Source organism: Micropterus dolomieu, linkage group LG11 (genome assembly GCF_021292245.1).
Source record: "Micropterus dolomieu isolate WLL.071019.BEF.003 ecotype Adirondacks linkage group LG11, ASM2129224v1, whole genome shotgun sequence".
Taxonomy (NCBI): domain Eukaryota; kingdom Metazoa; phylum Chordata; class Actinopteri; order Centrarchiformes; family Centrarchidae; genus Micropterus; species Micropterus dolomieu.
Window position 1 is genome coordinate 1,351,796 of NC_060160.1, and position 18,147 is coordinate 1,369,942.

Here is an 18,147-nt window from a genome sequence, read left to right on the forward strand (position 1 = left end):
CTTCCTGTTATGTTTCTAATGCTGTACGTCTCTTTCTATTAGTCCATGAATCAGTCTCGTCTGTTCCCCGTGTGATTAATCAGTATTTCATAATCAAAATCAATAAGAGATCATAGTTGTTACCTTGAATTACCTGGACAGTGTTTCCAGCTCCTGGGGTCTCATTTGGGTCTTATGACTTTGAGGTGACTGCATGTGTAAAACATCTGTGGGGTTTTCTTTTACAGACATAGATGAATGTCAGTCGTCTCCTTGTGCCGAAGGCTCAACCTGCATGGACGAGATCAATGGCTACCGCTGCCTTTGTCCTCCAGGACACGCTGGACCTCGCTGTCAAGAGTGTGAGTGCAGTTAATCTCGATCAGGACAGTGTTAGGGATGTGGGTTTGCTTGCCTTGTTTTTGTTGCAGTTACTCTATTTATGATGGCAGGTCAAAGATACGGGAGGAAAACTAAAGATATCACATTACGCTGCCTTCAATTGAACGTAGCGATGTTGTATTTTCATGTCAGCTCGAGGACATCTTATGAGAATCCTGCAGCTTCATCAGTGCAGCACACACAGATGTAGTTTCCTTTTAAAAATTTAATATTTCTTTTGCATATTCACATCAATTGCAGCCACCTCATATGAGAAAAAGATGTTACAGACATTACAGCTGCAAACATAACTAGCTAAAGCTAAATAACTGTCACGAGTGAGTTTTAAATGGGATCTTGATGTGAACGCGGAAATACGACTTTACTTGAAGGAACCGATCAGTCAGTTCAGTAATGTTGTAGGTTTGGTGGATTTCTTGCAGTGACGGTTACATAAATGGGAAGATTTATAACTCAACCACTTTCTGTTATTCTCTCCAGTCATTGGACTCGGGAAGTCGTGTCATCACGCTGGCTTGCAGTTTCCTCACGGCAGCCGGTGGGAGGAGGAGTGTAACACCTGCCAGTGCGTCAACGGATACGTTCGCTGCTCCAAGGTCAGGCTCTTTATTTTTACCAAAGTAATGATGTTATATAATAACACCTTTTACTCTGTTAGTTTGAACAGCCAGTTTCTGAGTTACAACCAGTAAGTGACTGAAGGCGTGCTCTTCCAGGTGAGGTGTGGGCGCCGGCTGTGCCTCCTCCCGAAGGCCCTGCCTCCTCCTCCGGACACGAACCCTCCGTCTTGCCCCGGAGGTCACGAGTGTGTGGAGCATCAGTTCCTCACCTGCTTTTCGCCGCCGTGCCACCAGTGGGGTGTGTGTTCAACGCCGGACCCCCCAACACCCCTGCACACCCAGTGTGAGCCCAACAGTGGTTACCTCGACAACAGCTGTGCTCGCATCACGCTCATCTTCAAAAAAGACAAAGTGCCACAGGTGAGGCACTTTCTGCATGTAGATAAAACTACAGACATTTCATCATCCCTGATAGTGCGGCTGTGACTAGAGTGAGTACGCCTCACTGTGAGAAAATGAAATAAGGCTGAAGAGACTCAGGAGACAGATCCTCTCATTACATATAACCTCACATGTGCTGTGCATCATGTAACTTCTGCATGAAGACATTTGGAGGCTTGTCTTTTCCCCGACAGTAAGAACAAATCATGGGGGGAAGACAAAGTCAGTAAAGTTTCAGTTTTTCACAGATTCAGGGGTCTTAAAGTGGTCTTAAAGCATCAGGGCTAATGTTAGTTTGAGCTGCCTCTGCTGGCTGGGAGGGGAGCAAAAGATGTTGTGAACAGTGACAGTGACAGACCTTAATGAAGCCTGAATCTTAGCCCTCTTGTAGGTCCAGATGGGATTCTTGTTGTTTACTACTGTATCATGAAACCTTAACTGGCCCCCTGCGGCAGGTCTGGGTAAAGTTTTATGAATGGAAATGAATCTGTTCCCCCGGCTAGATACTGATCTGAGATCTGAGCCACAGTCTCCCCCGCTGGGCAAGGCATTCTGATTGGCTGCATGTGAAACAGATGTAGGAGGAATTAGAAGTTGATTGTTCCTCGCCAGGAGTGCAGATGATAATCTGTGTGTGTGTGTGTGTGTGTGTGTGTCACAGGGCACCACTGTAGAGAACATCTGCTCCGAGCTGAGGTACCTCCCAGTGACTCAGACGCTGGCCGACGAGCGAGCGATGCTCATCCTCTGTGACCTGTCCTACTCCAACAGTGACGCCGTGGAGGTCGCCATGGTGATTATTACACACAAAAACACACACCTACCTGCCCACACACACACACTGATGTATAGCTTTGGCCCTACAAGGGGACTTAGTGGAGGTAAATCCATGTACATGAGGTAGATTCATAAAGCTAAACTGGAGCATGTCCTTTTAAGTTTAACAGTTTTATGGCCTCCACCGGCTGTGCTCATCAGCTGTCATTCCAACATCTCTGCCGATGTCCATCAGACGCATGAGCGGAGCGTCCCACGTCCTCTTTCCTCCGCTTCATCTTTACACGCCTCTTTAACAGCATCTCTCTGCCAGAGCAGCGTGTGTCGCTGAAGCCTGAAATTAACTCGCGAATGAACTGAAATTAATTGAAATGATTTATTTTTCAGTAACATTAATATTTAACGATGCATTTACATACATACAGAGAAAAGTGGAGCATAATATGGAGAATAAGTTTTTCTTCTGACGATGGACACATTTAGACCTGTTTCTCTGATCAGAGATCTTTTCCTGTTTTGCAGTCACCAAGTTAATAGCTGAGATCTGGGAATACAGCAAAAACCTAAAAGTGTACTTTGTGTCAAGGAACTCCAGCAGACAGACAATCAACAGACACATTGTCCATCAATACTTTTGACATACAGAACCAGGAGAGAGCAGAATCCATACAGACAAACGCCCTAACACCTGCAGATTTAGAAGCTCAGTCTCACTTTCCCTCTTTTCTTTTCCCACTTTATGAACTCCCGATTAATTTGTCACTGCACATGGTTTCCAGAGGAGTCCAGTAAAATCTGAACCTTTGGCTATTTTCTGCTTCTTCTCTTTTTGTGTTTAAAAAAAGAAGCAAGAAAGAGAAAAGGAAAAAGAGGGAGAGGCGTTTGAAGCTTGTAACAACATCTGGATGAGATTTAGCTTTTCTGTTGGAACACCTTGCTGATCTTTGTCTCTGCTCTCCCTCCTCGTCTTCATTTTCATCTTTTCCTGCACCTCCATCTGTCTCCTCTTCTTTCTCTTTTACCTTTCCCGCTCGATTTCTTTTCTGTTTTCGTTTCTCTCTTACTCTTTTTTTGTTGCTCTCTTGTCTTCCCCTCTCCTCGCTCTTACTTTCTGTCTTTCTTTCTTCTCTTTTCTCTTCCCTTCTTCTTTCTCTCTCGGCCACCCAGACTCTGCGAGGGGGGGGGACAGTCACTTCGGGGCTCTAAGCTCTTAATGGAGGGGATTAGTTCTTGTTCCTCTGATGTTTGCAGGCCTGTTTTGAGTGACAGATACAGGAAAAGGAGTGGCGAACCTGACATCCACCCAAACCCCACAACAAGGCTTTCATGAGAAACCTCCCACTCGCTGCTGACTCGTGTTGCAGCAAAATGTCAGCGCTCATTTCCAAGTGTGGGTGAAATCTTTATAATGTCAGCAAGCCTTGCAGAGTGCAGCGGCCGCCGAGTTGAGTCCATTTATTGTCTTCCAAAGGCTCTGGGTGTGTTTGTAAACCCCTGAAACTGATCAGCGGGCCGCTCTGCTGCGAGGCCTCCAGCCTGAGCAAGAAACAAGTGGTTCAGTGCGTTTCAGCGTGTGCGGGAAAGAAAGAGGGGCGCTTGGTTTGTCTTTATTTGAGTCAGGCGTCCCTGCTTTATCTTGACGTGTTGAGGCTGCGACAAGTGTGTTGGAAAGAAAATCAAGAGATCTTCAATTAGGTTTAGAAAAATATTTGGTAACAACATTCAGACCTGATAGTAAAACCTCAAGGGCCGAGTTAGAAAAATTACTTTTCGTCACAAAGTCCTTAAACAGGACAAGGCTTGATACAGAGTTAAGGCAATTAAACACATTTAAGTTGCACCGGTTCCTTCCGGTCACCCTGAACACACACACTGTAGTTTATGTTAACTCACACAAACACCGTCCTGCTGCCCCAGTACTCACTAGAGCACCACATGTGGATTCATCCGCCGCTTTCCTCCAGACTGAGTAACACTTGCTAAACACCACAGCCAAATCATAGAAGATGGGCATCCCTGTGCCTGTGTTTTTTTCACCAGACATTATATTTTTATTTAACAGAGGCAGGCAAATTTGTTTTGGACAAAATACAGAAATAAACATTTCTCAACACATACACAGCCCTGATATACATTAGACAGGTACCTATATAGTAGCACATTAATTCCTTCTTCCAATGGCAGTTTTGATTGAACAACCCTGTCGGCTGCATTCCCCGCAAATTTAGGACAACCCTTGTACAATAAGATATGATGTATTGCCCAAGTGACATATTGAACAATCCAATAGCTTATGTATTGCTTAACAGCTGTACAAAAGCTTCAAATTGATAAATGTCTGATTCAAATACATCAAAATCTGATCAAAGAATAAATGAACAAGACTGGGCGTCCTCGTGGACTAGGGGTCTAAAGCCTGGGGTCTGCTTGAAACAAACAAAAGGTCTATCTCTGTAGGGATCCTGTCCAGAAGTATGTGACAGTCTGAAGCTGTCGGTGGCAAAATCAAGCATTTTTAGTGGACATACTTTTGACAGGGACAGTTGCACGCAAGTACAATGTTGCAGCCATTGCAGCCCGTTTCGTGACTGCCAGCTGAGGCAATCTACTGGGCTAATTCCAAAAATGTTTGTACCTCTTAGTCTAAAAAATCAAGTTAAAAATATGTCCAAACAGGGCGCAGGTTTAAAAATACCGGAAGTAAGAATAAGTAAACACAGCAAAGAAACTGCAAAGCATTCAGTGCCAACGCTCAGTGGGCGATCGATCATTAATCAACAGTGCTGAGGCTGGATACTCGCTGTGATACGGTCTGTCAATCACTTTGGGGGCGGGTTTAGAGGTGTGTGAATGAGCTGCTGATTTCCTTGGGAGAAGAAAAGAGGAGTGTTTGTCCCCGGCCGAGCGGGGAGCACAGCTGGCCTGTTCTCTATTGTTTGTCCTAATTGAACTGCACAGCACACAGCTAATCCCCCTCTGTCCCCCACCACCCTTTGCTCTCACCCTCAGCACCTTATTAGGCAATTAACTCCACCCTCTGTGGTCTCAGCGGGGGGGTCCGCAGCCTGCCAGATGTTAGGATGAGAATCTCTTTTATTCTGACGGATGAATGTGTTTTTTTCTCTCTCTCTTTTGTTGTCCTGCATAGCCTCGAGCACGACTCTGACCATTTGGCAAATGGGCCTTATTTTCTTTCCATGCTGTAGTGATTAATCTGTGCTGTCTCTAAACCAGTGAAACCCACTAAACCTTTGGCATGTATCACATGTTACCTACAAATCTGCTGTCCTTTACATTATTGCAGACCATTTTTTAAAGTGTACTTCAATGTTTTAAGGAGCATTTGGGCTCCCTGTGATGAAAGTAAACTTTCAGAGGCTCAACATTTCCTTAATGAATGAATGAATGCAGTGAGAGCAGGGACTGACTCTGACATTAAGGTCGGAATCGACTGTCAGACAGACACCTGTTCAACTTACTCTGTTTTGATTTTCCTCTGGTTTGTTTTTACGTCTTTTCAGCATCAGAATATTAAATCTTTGTTGTCGAAGCAACAGCTTAACTATGGTAACTTTAACCAAAGAATAAAGACAATAAAAACCTAGCTCTACCAGAATTCAAGTTTCTACATGTTGATTTGTATACCATAAATGAACTGAACTGCAACAAAGGTCTCCCTGGAATTTTTTATAAAGATTTATTAAAAGCTATTTTCTTTTAACATTTTTATTTACAACACTATACGTTGCAATTTATATCATAATAGGCTGCATATGAACTTATTGGGAGAAAACCAGTAGTTTTGTTTAAAATGAGACGTTGTGCTCCCCCATATAGCCAAAAATGGTGTGATCCTCGTTTCATAACACCACTGCAAAAATTCAACTGTCAAAATCTTCAACTATTCAGGGTCAGCCCTAGTCGTGCGCAGACTCAAAGGTGAAAACACTCAAGCTGGTCTTTTTCAACATGTGACATGTGGTGTTAATGCAAAACTACTTTAACCCTGTCCTCTCTCTCTCTCTCTCTCTCTCCATCTGTGCAGTCCTTTGAGCAGGACGGGCGTTCAAAGGATAGCGATCGCAGACAGATCCAGAAGGCGGTCAGCGGCATCATCGGTGCCCTGTCCAAACGCCACAACAGCACCGTCATGCTGGCTGTGGTGGAGGTCAAATTCGAGACACAGGTGGAGTCGCCTCCTGTTGGTGAGTCACATGCTCCTAATGTTTTGCTTTTTAGTACTGTTAGTCATGTTAGTCTCATGTGTTTAGCATAGCTTAGCAAAACGAAAAAGTGGAAAACTGCTAGCCTAGCTCTTTAAAGGCCCTCCAATGACTCCAAAGCTGTCTTACAGCTACATGTACATGTTTGTGTATTTAACATATGTGGATGGAAAAAGAGAGTTAGTTGGTCAAGTGTTCTTTATTTTCTTTCTCTCTAACATCTCCTCCCACTTCCTCCCTCAGGATACCTGGTCCCGGTTCTGTGCGTCGTCTTCAGCATCCTCTGGATCTTCTGCATCGTTGTTTGCGTTTGGTGGACCCGCAAGAGGAAGAAAGAGCGCGAGAGAGCGGCCCGATCTGAGGACACGACAGTCAACAACCAGTTGGAGCCGCTGCGGAGCCACGCCCTTAAGGACAACCGCGACAAAGACATTCAGTACGAATGCAAGAAACTGATGGGCCCTTCCGATAGGACGTGCGACGGGGCCGAGGGGGAGGAGGAGGGGGAGCAGGAGGGGGAGCAGGAGGAAGATGAGGAGAGGGTGCTGGGCATGGGGGAGAAGTGTCCATCACAGAAGTGCTCCATAGGGGGGGCGCAGGACAAGGGCATGATGGGTAAGGGTGGGGTCATCTGCACAACACGCAGCGGTCCGGTCAAGGCTCCGCACAGGACGGCGTACAGCCCGAAAGACAACCGCTGTAAAAACCTGAATGCCGCCAAGCTTAGCGAGGACATTAAAGACCACTACGTATGAACACGCGAGAGGAGGACGGACCTTCCTGACTCAAAGGAAAAAAAGTGCGATGTCTTCAACGTCACTGACTCTGCAACTCTTAATAGCACCAAAAGTGAAGATTATAGATGCTTTAATTTTCTATTTTTGTTTGTCAGACCTTATTTAACTTCTTCGTCTGCAGCACGGAGACTTATTTTACCAAAAACCAACAACAAAAAAAATACAGAAAAACAAAACAAGCCAAAAAAAAAAAGACCTGGAAAATAAACATCACACCTTTTGGATTTCTGGATTTCAGTTTAATCGTCACTCTGTTGGAATCAAGAAGAATTTTCTTTTCACTGCGCCTGATTTTTTTCTCTCTGTTTACAAGCTGTTGCTGTTTTCCACTTTGCCTCATCAGAACTAACACCTTTGTTTCACCTTGGAGATCTAACTGAACATTACTGGCTGGCAGCTGTTAACCTTGTCTCTACTGTTTGGTGCATTTGGTTTCTGTCTGCCTTAGCCCAAACCTGCGGGCCTTTTCTACACTTCCTCTTGATATCATGTCTTTTCATAAAACAAAACAAAAAAAAAAACAGCAAAAAAAGTTTTTATAAACATTTAAGTCCTTGAAAGTTGGCACACAGAACCCACTGTATGATACCTGGCATGAGCATTTCTGTTTACATTCATGAACATCTTTTCCATTTTGTGTTAAGGCTTCTTACATATATCCTTTTAAAATAACGGTGTCACTGCTTCCTACGAGTCTACATGATGATTTTTCAGTATTTGCTTTGGTAGAGAAGTGCCTTCAGCCCTTATTTTTTTCTCCTTCTCTCTCCACCTATAGAGTTTATGCAGAATTTAAATACATATAAAGGGAAAGATGTCCTAGTAACAACTCTTTAAACCACAGTAAAGGTTATTTTCTTTGCGATGTACATTTGTAAATATGAAAAAATGGCTGTGTATATTTGAATTTAGTAACTTAAGTGATGCTTTGTATCATAGTTATTCTAAAGAATAAGACTGTTTTTGTGGTTGTTGTTTTTTTTTTTAATGATGTCATTCCGTTTATTAGTGTCTGTTGACACTACGACAGGTTTTATACAGACGTTCGGACTGTGTCCAGGCCCCACTGGATCATTGATTTAAGACAGATCATGATTGTTTGTCTTTATGAACATAAATACACAGTTTGGAGAGCTGTTTGTTAGGCCTGTCAGTCATTTGTGAGAGGTTGTTAGAGCTCATAAAGCTCAGTAGTCAGTGCTACGTCTATAGGAACCTCCTTCCCAACAGCGGTGTCCTTTCATTGGAGACACCCAGAGTGAAATTGATGAGTTTGAAGGACAAAAACTGAATCTGAGGGCCACTCCACCCGCAAGATTCTCCTTTCTGTAACAGCTATTTATTTGAGGTATCTGGGAGTTCAAAGTATTTTTAAAAAGCCCTTCTACACCTACAAATCCAAGTCTTATGGGCCACCCTTCACCCTTCTAAAACAATTTAATTTTTATTTATTTCAGTTGTGAGTTTGAGTACCCCCGTGTGCACATTATGTTTCAATGTTTCAAGAGCCCTTCTTCACCCACAAATTCAAATTGTCGACCCTCCAAAAGCGTTCTAAATTTAGTTCAGTGCTGTTTTTTAGTAAGACAGCTTTTACACAATGTTTTAGCTCAGTTGGCTGACAGTTCTTTGGCAAATACTGTAGTTCATTTACACTTTGCTGTTGTTTTACATCCTACTGGCTGTATGTACGTATGTAAATAATAAAAACACCCTGTTGGCATCCCGTTCGAAAGCTGTAGAGTTAGTATCAGTGTACAGGCCGGAGATACCGGGCGACCCTGCAGCAGCCAGCAGAAAATGGAGAAATCTAGTTGTCTTTCTCCCAAACGTCTAGAGATCAGTCATTTTAGCATTTGTGCCTGAACTCTTCACGGCGGCTGATCGCTCCTCAACGGTCCGTAGTTAACCTTTTCTTTTTTTGCATTATGTTGCTTTTTATCCAATAGTATCATGTCCGGAAAATCCTCCCTCATTCACTTATGTACTCCTCAGTACATGGAAACAGTAAGTTACTCTACAGTGAGTCATATATTGAGATTTATGGCACATTGGTAACCTGAATGTGCGTGGCCTCTGGCAGCTGTAGTGTCGCGTAACTGAAAATCTGTAATCAGAAAATGAGACTCTACACTTAAATTCAAGAACAGCTAAAATCGAGGGAAATATCGGTTGCAGATTTTGGACTTTCGGCTTTTGACTTTGTTTTGTAGTTTGTGTGTATGTGATTTCACAGCATCCACTTTGTAATTTCTATCGATCTTTTTTTGATTCTTTTTTTTTCCCGTTCTAAATTTTAGGGACTCCAGTTGGTTAAAAAGTTTTTGAGGAGCTTTGCTGCACGCTGTCTAATTCATTGCTCGCTCCTGATTAGGGACTCCAAACTGCACAAAATAAAGTAGCTCTGTGCTGCATCTGAGAGTCGGGTCTTATTTCTATTTTCAATACACACTTACGGGTCACAGGGTCCAAACAACTTAAAAGCATTGCTACCAGTCTCTCTTCAGTCTGCTCGTGCTTACGCTGTGTTGACACTGGAGATGACACGCCAATGTGCCCTTTTGCAAGACACTGAATCCCCATCGTAGAAGATTAAAACAAGGTGTTGTTTGAATGGGAATCGGCTCGAACCGGATGAGTGTGTATCTAAAACTGTTTTCCCTCTTTAGCCCCGCCTGTCCTTGTGTATCTATTCTGGTCTAATGAAGGGAACAAGTTGTGTTGTTGTTGATGTTGTTGACTGTTGTGGTTGTTGTCTTGTGTTTGTAAAGAGTCTGTTTCTGCACTAAAAACACACAGAAGAGAAATGTTTAATATCTCCTCCACAGTGGTAGTAAGAGAAAAAAAAAATCTAATATTGTCATTATTTGTGGATGAACGTTATGTTTTCAATATTTTATGTTTTTCTTAATAATGCTGATGCAAATCACGTTAAACCCAAATTCATCATCTGTCTTTCAACATTTCACATTATGGTTGTCACACAGGAGGGGCTGAATGTGCAGAACGTTGTAATTATTTTGTACAAAATTTGGTATAAGTCTTGGTTTGTTAGTGGAATTTTTTTTGTTTGTTCTTAGAACAATCCTATTATTTATTAAAGTATTTTATACCAAAGTTTATTTTGTTTTGTCTTTTTATACGTTCAGATGTTTGTGACAAAGGTTTCTTCTTGGCTATTGCTATAGAGAGCCTAAGTTCCTCCCCTTCCGGTGGACAGCCATGGGACCTTATTGCAGAAAATAATATGTAAGTTACTCAAAATCGAGAGACAACAAATGTTTTGATCCTGTTTGAATTATGTCCTGAATTACACATGTGATGTTTGGCAAAAAAGATAATTTAAGTCAAGAAAGTGGCAGGTTGTTGGAAATCTATGAAAGTATGTAATTACAAAAACTACAAAAGTCGCAGCTGTGACGTCATAACTGTCGAATTGAACCTGCATTCTATTAAACGGCCAGCAGGGGGCGACTCCTCTGGTTGTAAAATGAAGTCTGGTTCCATTAGAAATAATGGTAAAATGTTTCTACTTGTCAGCTGATTTATTCCCTCAGTAAACACTTTCCTGATGAGTTTATGGTCTCAGTCGCTAGTTTCAAGTCTTCTTCAACACAGCATGATGATCATTTAGTAAATTATGGTCCCATTTAGAGGAAAATACTGCAAAAGCAGAGTATGCTTCAGGGCGGGATTATCTATGATTGACAAGTCATTACCATGGCGACCTGTCAATCAGGCTACAGTGACTCGCACCCACGGCTCTGTGTAAATTTAACCAGCGCCGTTGAAAAAGCTTATTAGGAGTTGGCTGTTGACTTTCTCTGCTGAGTACATTTAGTTTTAAGACTGCTGTTCGCTAGACAAAATTATCAGCCCTGTTAAAATGACAGTTAACATGAATTACAGTTGCACCTAGCTAAGCAAGCTAGGTAGCGCCATACACAGCCGTTAGCTCCACTGTCTCGTGCAAATATGGTCACGTCCGGTGCCGCTGGTTGCAAAAACTCAACATGGTGGTGCCCTATCGGCCAAACTTTAGGCTTCAAAACGGCGGTCCACAAACCAACGTCCACTTTTTTTACACAGTCTATGGATAAAACACTTAACAAAGCAATGAACGTTAGCTAGCATTACAGCACTAACATGTTGGTGACGTATATTTTGCGAGACCAGAGATGTGGTTCATTGAGCGGTTTCAAGCTTCAAGATTAGCATATTCACATATTCAGTTTACGATGGTAACTGGCAGAATCATCAATGGAAATGTGAAGTTTTGAAACAATGGGTCCTTGATTTCAGACAGAGGTAGACAAAGGCAATTTCTCATTTTATATCCAGCGACTTCCGGTTTAGCCCTTCGCTAACTTGAATAAGGGTAAAATAATAATCGTGTGGCTCTTCTAGACTTTCCAAGTGTTATTGGACCAAATGGATAAAATTCTGATAGCGAAGCGAGTCATTTCACCATGGTTTTGATGCTCAAAAAATGTATCCACCATTTTACTTTACATTGATAGTCTATTGGAAAATGTCTGGTTTGGAGGAAATGTGAAGACAACAAGCTGACCAATCACAGTGAAGGGGAGGTCATGTTAAGACGCATAATAATAATTGGCCTTTACTATACTTTTTTGTACATGAAGCCTTTCAAGCAATGTGTTACTTAGGATTTGAGGACTAACCAATGAGTAATCTCTGGTAAACTTCCTCAAATCCCATAAAAAGCAGGACATAACTGCTAACATTGGTCTCATCTGATAGAGTAGGATGCCGGGATGAGGTTGTCCTGCCCACCAACACAGCAGATGCGTCCATCCTGAGCGCTGCTTTTTTTGCGTCACCTAAAATAATGTAGTTAGCTAATGATATGCTAACTTTTTTACAATCTATATTTTGTCACCATAATTGTATAAACTATGACTTTCTGTCTGTGAATCGACATTATTACCTGTCCATCCGCCCTGGTAGGGATCCCTCATCTGAGTTTTTTCTATGTTTCCCCTGAGAGAAAATATTTGGTTTAGGGAGTTTTTCCTCATTTAAACATTCATTGGCTGTGTCCAAGATGGGAGGCAGTTGCCTCGCAGCCTTACTCCCGTAATAGACAGCTGCCTCAGAAGGCATCACTTTCAAGTGAAGGCATCTCTGTTAACATTGGTTTCGAACAGCCTTCTAGGGCAGCGCACAGCAACGTGTGACGTCACCACGCCGTCTTGCGTGTCTTCTAGCCTTAGCATCAGCTAACTAGCTACTGAAAAGCCAAATGGCTAACAGACGCCTCAGAAATCATACTTAACAAACTTTGTTGGTTACAGTCACGGGCTGATATGATAGTTCAGTGTTTAATTGTGAGAAAAGTGAGAAAACTACTAAAAACTTTTAAAAACATATATTTGTATACGAATTGTTTGGTTGTCCGCCATCTTGGCAGTTTTTTGTAAGCTGCTGAAGCTGCACTGGTTTATGGGTAATAGGCAGCCTCACCATCGATGCTGCCTCCAGAACTTGCCGTTACGGGGACAGTGTGAAGGCATCTTAGGATCAAGAGGTGGTTCGAGCTGTTTGGAACAGCACTCGGTGCCTCGCTGTCCTGTTAGACACCTTCTGAGACAGGAGTTCAGCCCGTTTCGAACACAGCCATTGTTTGAAGCTTTGGGTTTCAAAATGTGATATCAAGCTTTTGTTTAAAGTCCCGTCTAGTCTTTCAAAATTATTGAAAATTATCTGCACATTATAGTTTTCTTGATTCTTTTTTACATTTTAGAAAGGTCTTAGATGGAAAATCATCTATTTGAAAGTTAAGCCTTAAAACAATCTCGAGGTAGCCAATCAGCCATCTCTCTGCCTCCCGCTTCATTTAGCGCCAGTCCAATGAGGTGAGTCCTCCGCGTTGCCTCCATCTGCCCGTTTAATGACACTCTGGGAAATGATTAACATTAGCCAGCTCTGCATGAAAGCCTTCCAGCAGCTGTGTTGGATATCCATAATGGTTGGTGGGACGTTATGTGCCGCGCTGTGTGTTCATTAACCCGGCAGTTGTTTCAGGAAGAATGGGAAACGTGTCTGGAATCCGGGATGGCGTGGCGCTCGGTGTCTCATGCATGTTCCGCGCACGATTGCTGACCCACTTGGAAAGATGTACAATGAAGGAGAACAAAAGATGATGGTAGTAGAAGGTGGAAGGGCCTGTGGTGGCTTTCGGATCGCATGTCATCCTACAATGCGGCATGTAAGCTGATACCAGATTCCTACAGGAGCTGCTTCTAGCGAAGGCCCCGGGCCCTCGCAGGCTCATTTTTCCATGCTGCATGTTGGGCATCACAGAGTGTGTGGAGCTTTGCAACAGAACGTTACAATGAAACATACCTAGATTTGATAACTGCAAATAATGTCAGTATTTGAGCAGTTGAGCGAATTTGATAACAGTTGATAAAATAATCTCACCGCATGGTCCATTCAGTAGCTGTTCTGGAGCTTACAATGATATCTAATGATCAGTTAAGTTCACTGAGTTGTTACAGGATCTAAGATGTTTAAGTAAAAAAAGGTATCTGTGCACTTTGAGGTTTTCTTGACCATGGTGGGGCATCTGAAGTTCAGTGGGCAAACTCCATTTGCTGATGCGAAGTCCAGAACAGCTACTAAATGGAGCTTGTTATTGTTAGATTGTTTTGTTTAAGAACAGAATGAACGTTCGAGCTCAACCTTTTAGCCGACATGGATGAGAAGTGTTTAGGATGGAGATTTGAAATGTTCGCATTTTAAAGTTCTGCTGAAGTTAATATGAGTTAATTCGGCTGACTTAACTTGACAAATTATGTTCCAAGGTTACAGTTTGTGTTTGTGGTGTGAGAGAAATAAAAAAAAAAAAAAAAGCGAAAGTGAAAATCAGATGTTTGTTGTTTTGGAAACTACTGATTTCTCCTCTCTCATAAGTAGTCAGCCCAAGTCTTAACAGGGCAGAGTAGAATCTCTAGTAAATTTGTCCGCTGTCTCGGTCGCAGTGCGTATTTTAGATTTCCCTATGTCGTTTTGAGGTTTTAAAGCAATTTTATTGGCCTTGTTGCTGAAACGTGCTGTACCAGTAGAAGGGATGTCTTTTTACATCTCTAATTACAGCGACCAATAACTCTTTAATGCATTTATTATGGGAGTGTTGTATCAAGATAGACTTAAAAATGTGAACTTGTATGTAAAGTTGAGGAATGTAAAGAATATTTTTGGCACTTTGAAATTGTCTTGTGTTTAAAATGTTGATTTGACAAGCCCATTTCAATGACCTACAGATGTGGCTCTTATGACTCTGTAAGTTTATTTTATTTTAACCATTTGTTGTCGACTACTTTCGATTCCTAAACATGACAGGAAGAAAAAAACTTACCATTCTTTAAAAAGGAACAAGTGGATGTCCACTTGTGTTTCCTACTGTCACCAACTTCAGCCATGGAAAGCTGTCAAAAATACAACCTCATGAGCTGCATTTGAAGGCAGCATTTAGCGATATCAGACTGATATCTGATTGGACGTCTTGTTGTTCATGTGTGGTCATTCATTGGCTATCCGTAGGCCACATGGCATCAGGTGAGCAAACAAAACTCTTAACAAAGTGTGCATGAGAGGATTTCAGGAAGTGGATTATTTAGCAGTATTTTAGCAAAAAGAAATGTTTGTAGAGAAAAGGCTGAATTTACTATGAGCACCTGAGATGTGGAAAAGGCTGCGTTAGTACTTTGGTGAGTTTTTGGTGAAGTTTCATCGTCACAGTGTTGTTGTTTAATGGCTGCCAAATTTGGAATCTTGTTTGTGTGTGAAGAATTTAAGTAGAGCAAGTTTTTTTCCACCTGGCTTTTCCAGCTAAGGTGGATGAGTGTCGTTGTAACTTTGCCATGCAATTACACTTGTACTGCTTTGTTGAAGCTGTTTCATTGGATTGAATATATTTAATATGCATCATGTTATTGTGTGCAACCCTTTGTATCTTCCTGTAATTGTTAAGAGAGGCCCTCTGTGCTCAGATGATGAGTGACTGCTGTGATCTTTATATTTCTCAATGGTCTTCAGTAGCAGACAGTAATTGAAGATTTTTTTTGTGATACTGCTTTATACACCAGGTGCATACAAAAGATGCGTTCAATAATCCAAAGCAGCATCTCCATGTATAGAGTGTCTTACAGTCTTCCTTAGAATGGCCCAGTTTACAACCCTGTTTCCCAAAAAGTTGGAGCGCTTTGTAAAATGTAACCACGTTTCAAAAAGATTGGGACCGGGTCATGTTTACCACTCTGCTGCATCACCTCTTCTTTTAACATCACTCTGTAAGCATCTGAGAACTGAGGAGACCGACTGCTGGAATCTGGAAAGTGGAATGTTTTCCCAGTCTTGCTTAATGTAGGATTTCAGCTGCTCAACACTTCGGGGTCTCCTTTGTCGTATTTCAGGTTCCATAACAAGCCAAACATTTTCCATGGGTGAGAGGTCTGGACTGCAGGCAGGCCAGTTTAGTACCCGGACTCTTGTACTGCTGAGCCATGCTGTTGGAATACGTACAGTATGTGGTTTTGTGTTGTCTTGCTGAAATAAATAAGGCCGTCCCTGAATAAGATGATGTTTACGTAGCAGCATATGTTGCTCCAGTACCTGTGTATATCGTTCATCAAGGCATCAATGGTGCCTTCACTAATGTGCAGGTGACCCATGCCATGTGCACTAACGCACCCACATACCATCACGGATGCTGGCTTTTACACTGTGCACTGATAACAAGCCGGATGGTCCCACTCCTGTAACAAAAATGTGATGGCTCCAGCTCCTCGAGTGTTAAGGATTTACTGCTTTCTCCTCTTACATTATAGGAAATTGAACATCTTTGGGCTCTGGGAAGAGGTGGAACAAGTACCCAGATCCTTTACTTGGGTAAAAGTAGAAATACCATAGTACAAGTAAATTCCTGAATTCAAAATGTTCCTTAAGTAAAGGTATGTAAATGTACCTAAACTATCAAAAGTAAGAGTAATCATTATGCAGAGTGGCTTCTTTCAATGTATTATATTATTATAGAGTAGTATATTATTTTGTTTTCATCACTAACAAGTACAAGTAAAAGCATAATTGTTGTAGTTTGTCACTACAGAGCCAATTTGAGTACTTTGTATTTGTGTACTTCTGGGTAGATTAGTAATATAATACTGCATCATATAATTTAAGCATATCATATTTTTATGTAAAAAAATAACTAGTAACTTTAAGTGTCAATTAAATGTACTGCAGTACAATACAGCACAAGTACAACGTGTCCCTCAGAAGTGTAGTGGGATAGAACTATAAAGCATAGCATAAAATTACTCAAGTAAGGTAAAAAAAAAAGTATAGTAACAGTAAATGTACTTAGTTACATTCCACCACTGGCTCTGGGAAAAAATGGCATACATTTCTGATGTACTAGATTATTTGAGTAAATCTGCAAATAAATTTCAGAGAGATTTTACAGATTCAGATTATTAATAAAAAAATATCATCAACAAATGTATATTATAGGTTAGGCTACCTAGCAGTGTATTGTAAGCCAGTAATATGATATAGTATATTATTCTGAAATGGGCCATTCTGCATAATGAGTATAGCTTTATAGTATATTTAGATCTTGTACTTTTTGCACTGGTCTTTAAGCAAACGTTTGAGAGAAGGACTTTTACTTGTAGCAGAGTATTTCTATATTGTGGTATAACAACTTTTACTTAAATAAGATCCGATCTTCTTCCACCACTGGTGGCAGATGTGTGCAGAGGTGTCACACGTCATATGAATGTGTACCGCTGATGCCCCAGCTAACATTTTACCCCCATTCAAGTTTAGCGAACGGCTAAACAGGAAGTAAGCTTGCGAACGGCTAAACAGGAAGTAAGCTTGCTTGGCCTGCAAAAGTCAACACAGTAGGCGGCTTTGGCTCAGGAGGTAGAATGGGTTGCCCACTAATCAGAAGATGGGCCTTTCAATCCCCGGCTCCTCCAGGCTCCATGTCAAAGTGTCCTTGGGCAAGACACTGATCCCCGAATTGCCCCAGATGGCTATTCCATTGGTGTATGAATGTTAGTTCTGTTTGAGTGTATGAATGTTGGTGACTGGGTGAATGTCGTGTAACAGCGCTTTGAGTGGTTGAAAGACTAGAAAGACACCATGCAAATACAGAGGATTTACATTTTATAGAGCTATAGCTCTACTGCCTACGGTGTAGACTCAACAACAAAGTATAAATCGAGCTTTAGCCTGGAGGAGGCGGGGCTCCTGATTTCCAAAGGTCACGGGATAGTTTTCCACTTTGCCCACAGAATGTGGCAGCTTTTCTGGATCTGGTTTATAAACCGTTTCCACTTTGAATGGTTTCAACTTTGTAGAGTTTCAACTTGCATTTATGGATGCAGCGACGAGCTGTGTTCACAGACAATGGTTTTTGGAAGTTTTACTCAGCCCATGCAGTGATGTCCACTACAGAACCATGTCTGTTTCAGATGTAGTGCCATCTGAAAGAGACATGGTTTCCATTCCAGTATTGGTTTTCGGCTTTGACCCTTTCCAACAGAGATTTCTGATTCTCTAAATCTTCCACATTTGACATGATGTACTGTAGACAATAGATCCAAAGATTTTTTTTGTAATTTTACATTGAGAAACATTATTGTTAAATTGTTGATCTATTTGCCAGTGCAGCCTTTCACAGAGTGGTGAAGCCCTTCACATCTTTTCTTCAGAAAGAGTGGGATGCCCTTTTTATGTCATGTTACTAACCGGTTGCCAGCCGACCTAATTAACTGTATAATGTTCCACCAGGTGTTTTCTTTTAGCATTTTGCAACTTTGCCAGTTTCTTGTTGCTGCCGTCGCAACTTTTTGAAACGTGTTGCTGGCATTAAATTTAAAATGGGCATATTATTCTCAAACAACATTAACATTTCTCAGTTTCAATATTAAG

General features: G+C 41.7%; 2 protein-coding genes across 4 annotated transcripts in view; both read left to right on the top strand.

The window, feature by feature from the left end:
* LOC123978918 (protein jagged-2-like) overlaps positions 1 to 10,296 on the top strand; it is a 59,077-nt gene extending 48,781 nt beyond the window's left edge. For both annotated transcript variants that reach the window (XM_046062556.1, XM_046062557.1), the window contains 6 exons: positions 228 to 341; positions 862 to 977; positions 1,098 to 1,361; positions 2,044 to 2,175; positions 6,205 to 6,364; positions 6,626 to 10,296. In XM_046062556.1, coding sequence (XP_045918512.1) covers positions 228 to 341; positions 862 to 977; positions 1,098 to 1,361; positions 2,044 to 2,175; positions 6,205 to 6,364; positions 6,626 to 7,137 — 1,298 coding nt within the window. In that variant the 3' untranslated portion in view covers positions 7,138 to 10,296. The remainder of the gene's footprint in view (positions 1 to 227; positions 342 to 861; positions 978 to 1,097; positions 1,362 to 2,043; positions 2,176 to 6,204; positions 6,365 to 6,625) is intronic.
* Positions 1 to 18,147, top strand: part of esr2b (estrogen receptor 2b) — a 289,048-nt gene that overhangs the window by 190,918 nt on the left and 79,983 nt on the right. The window lies entirely within an intron of this gene.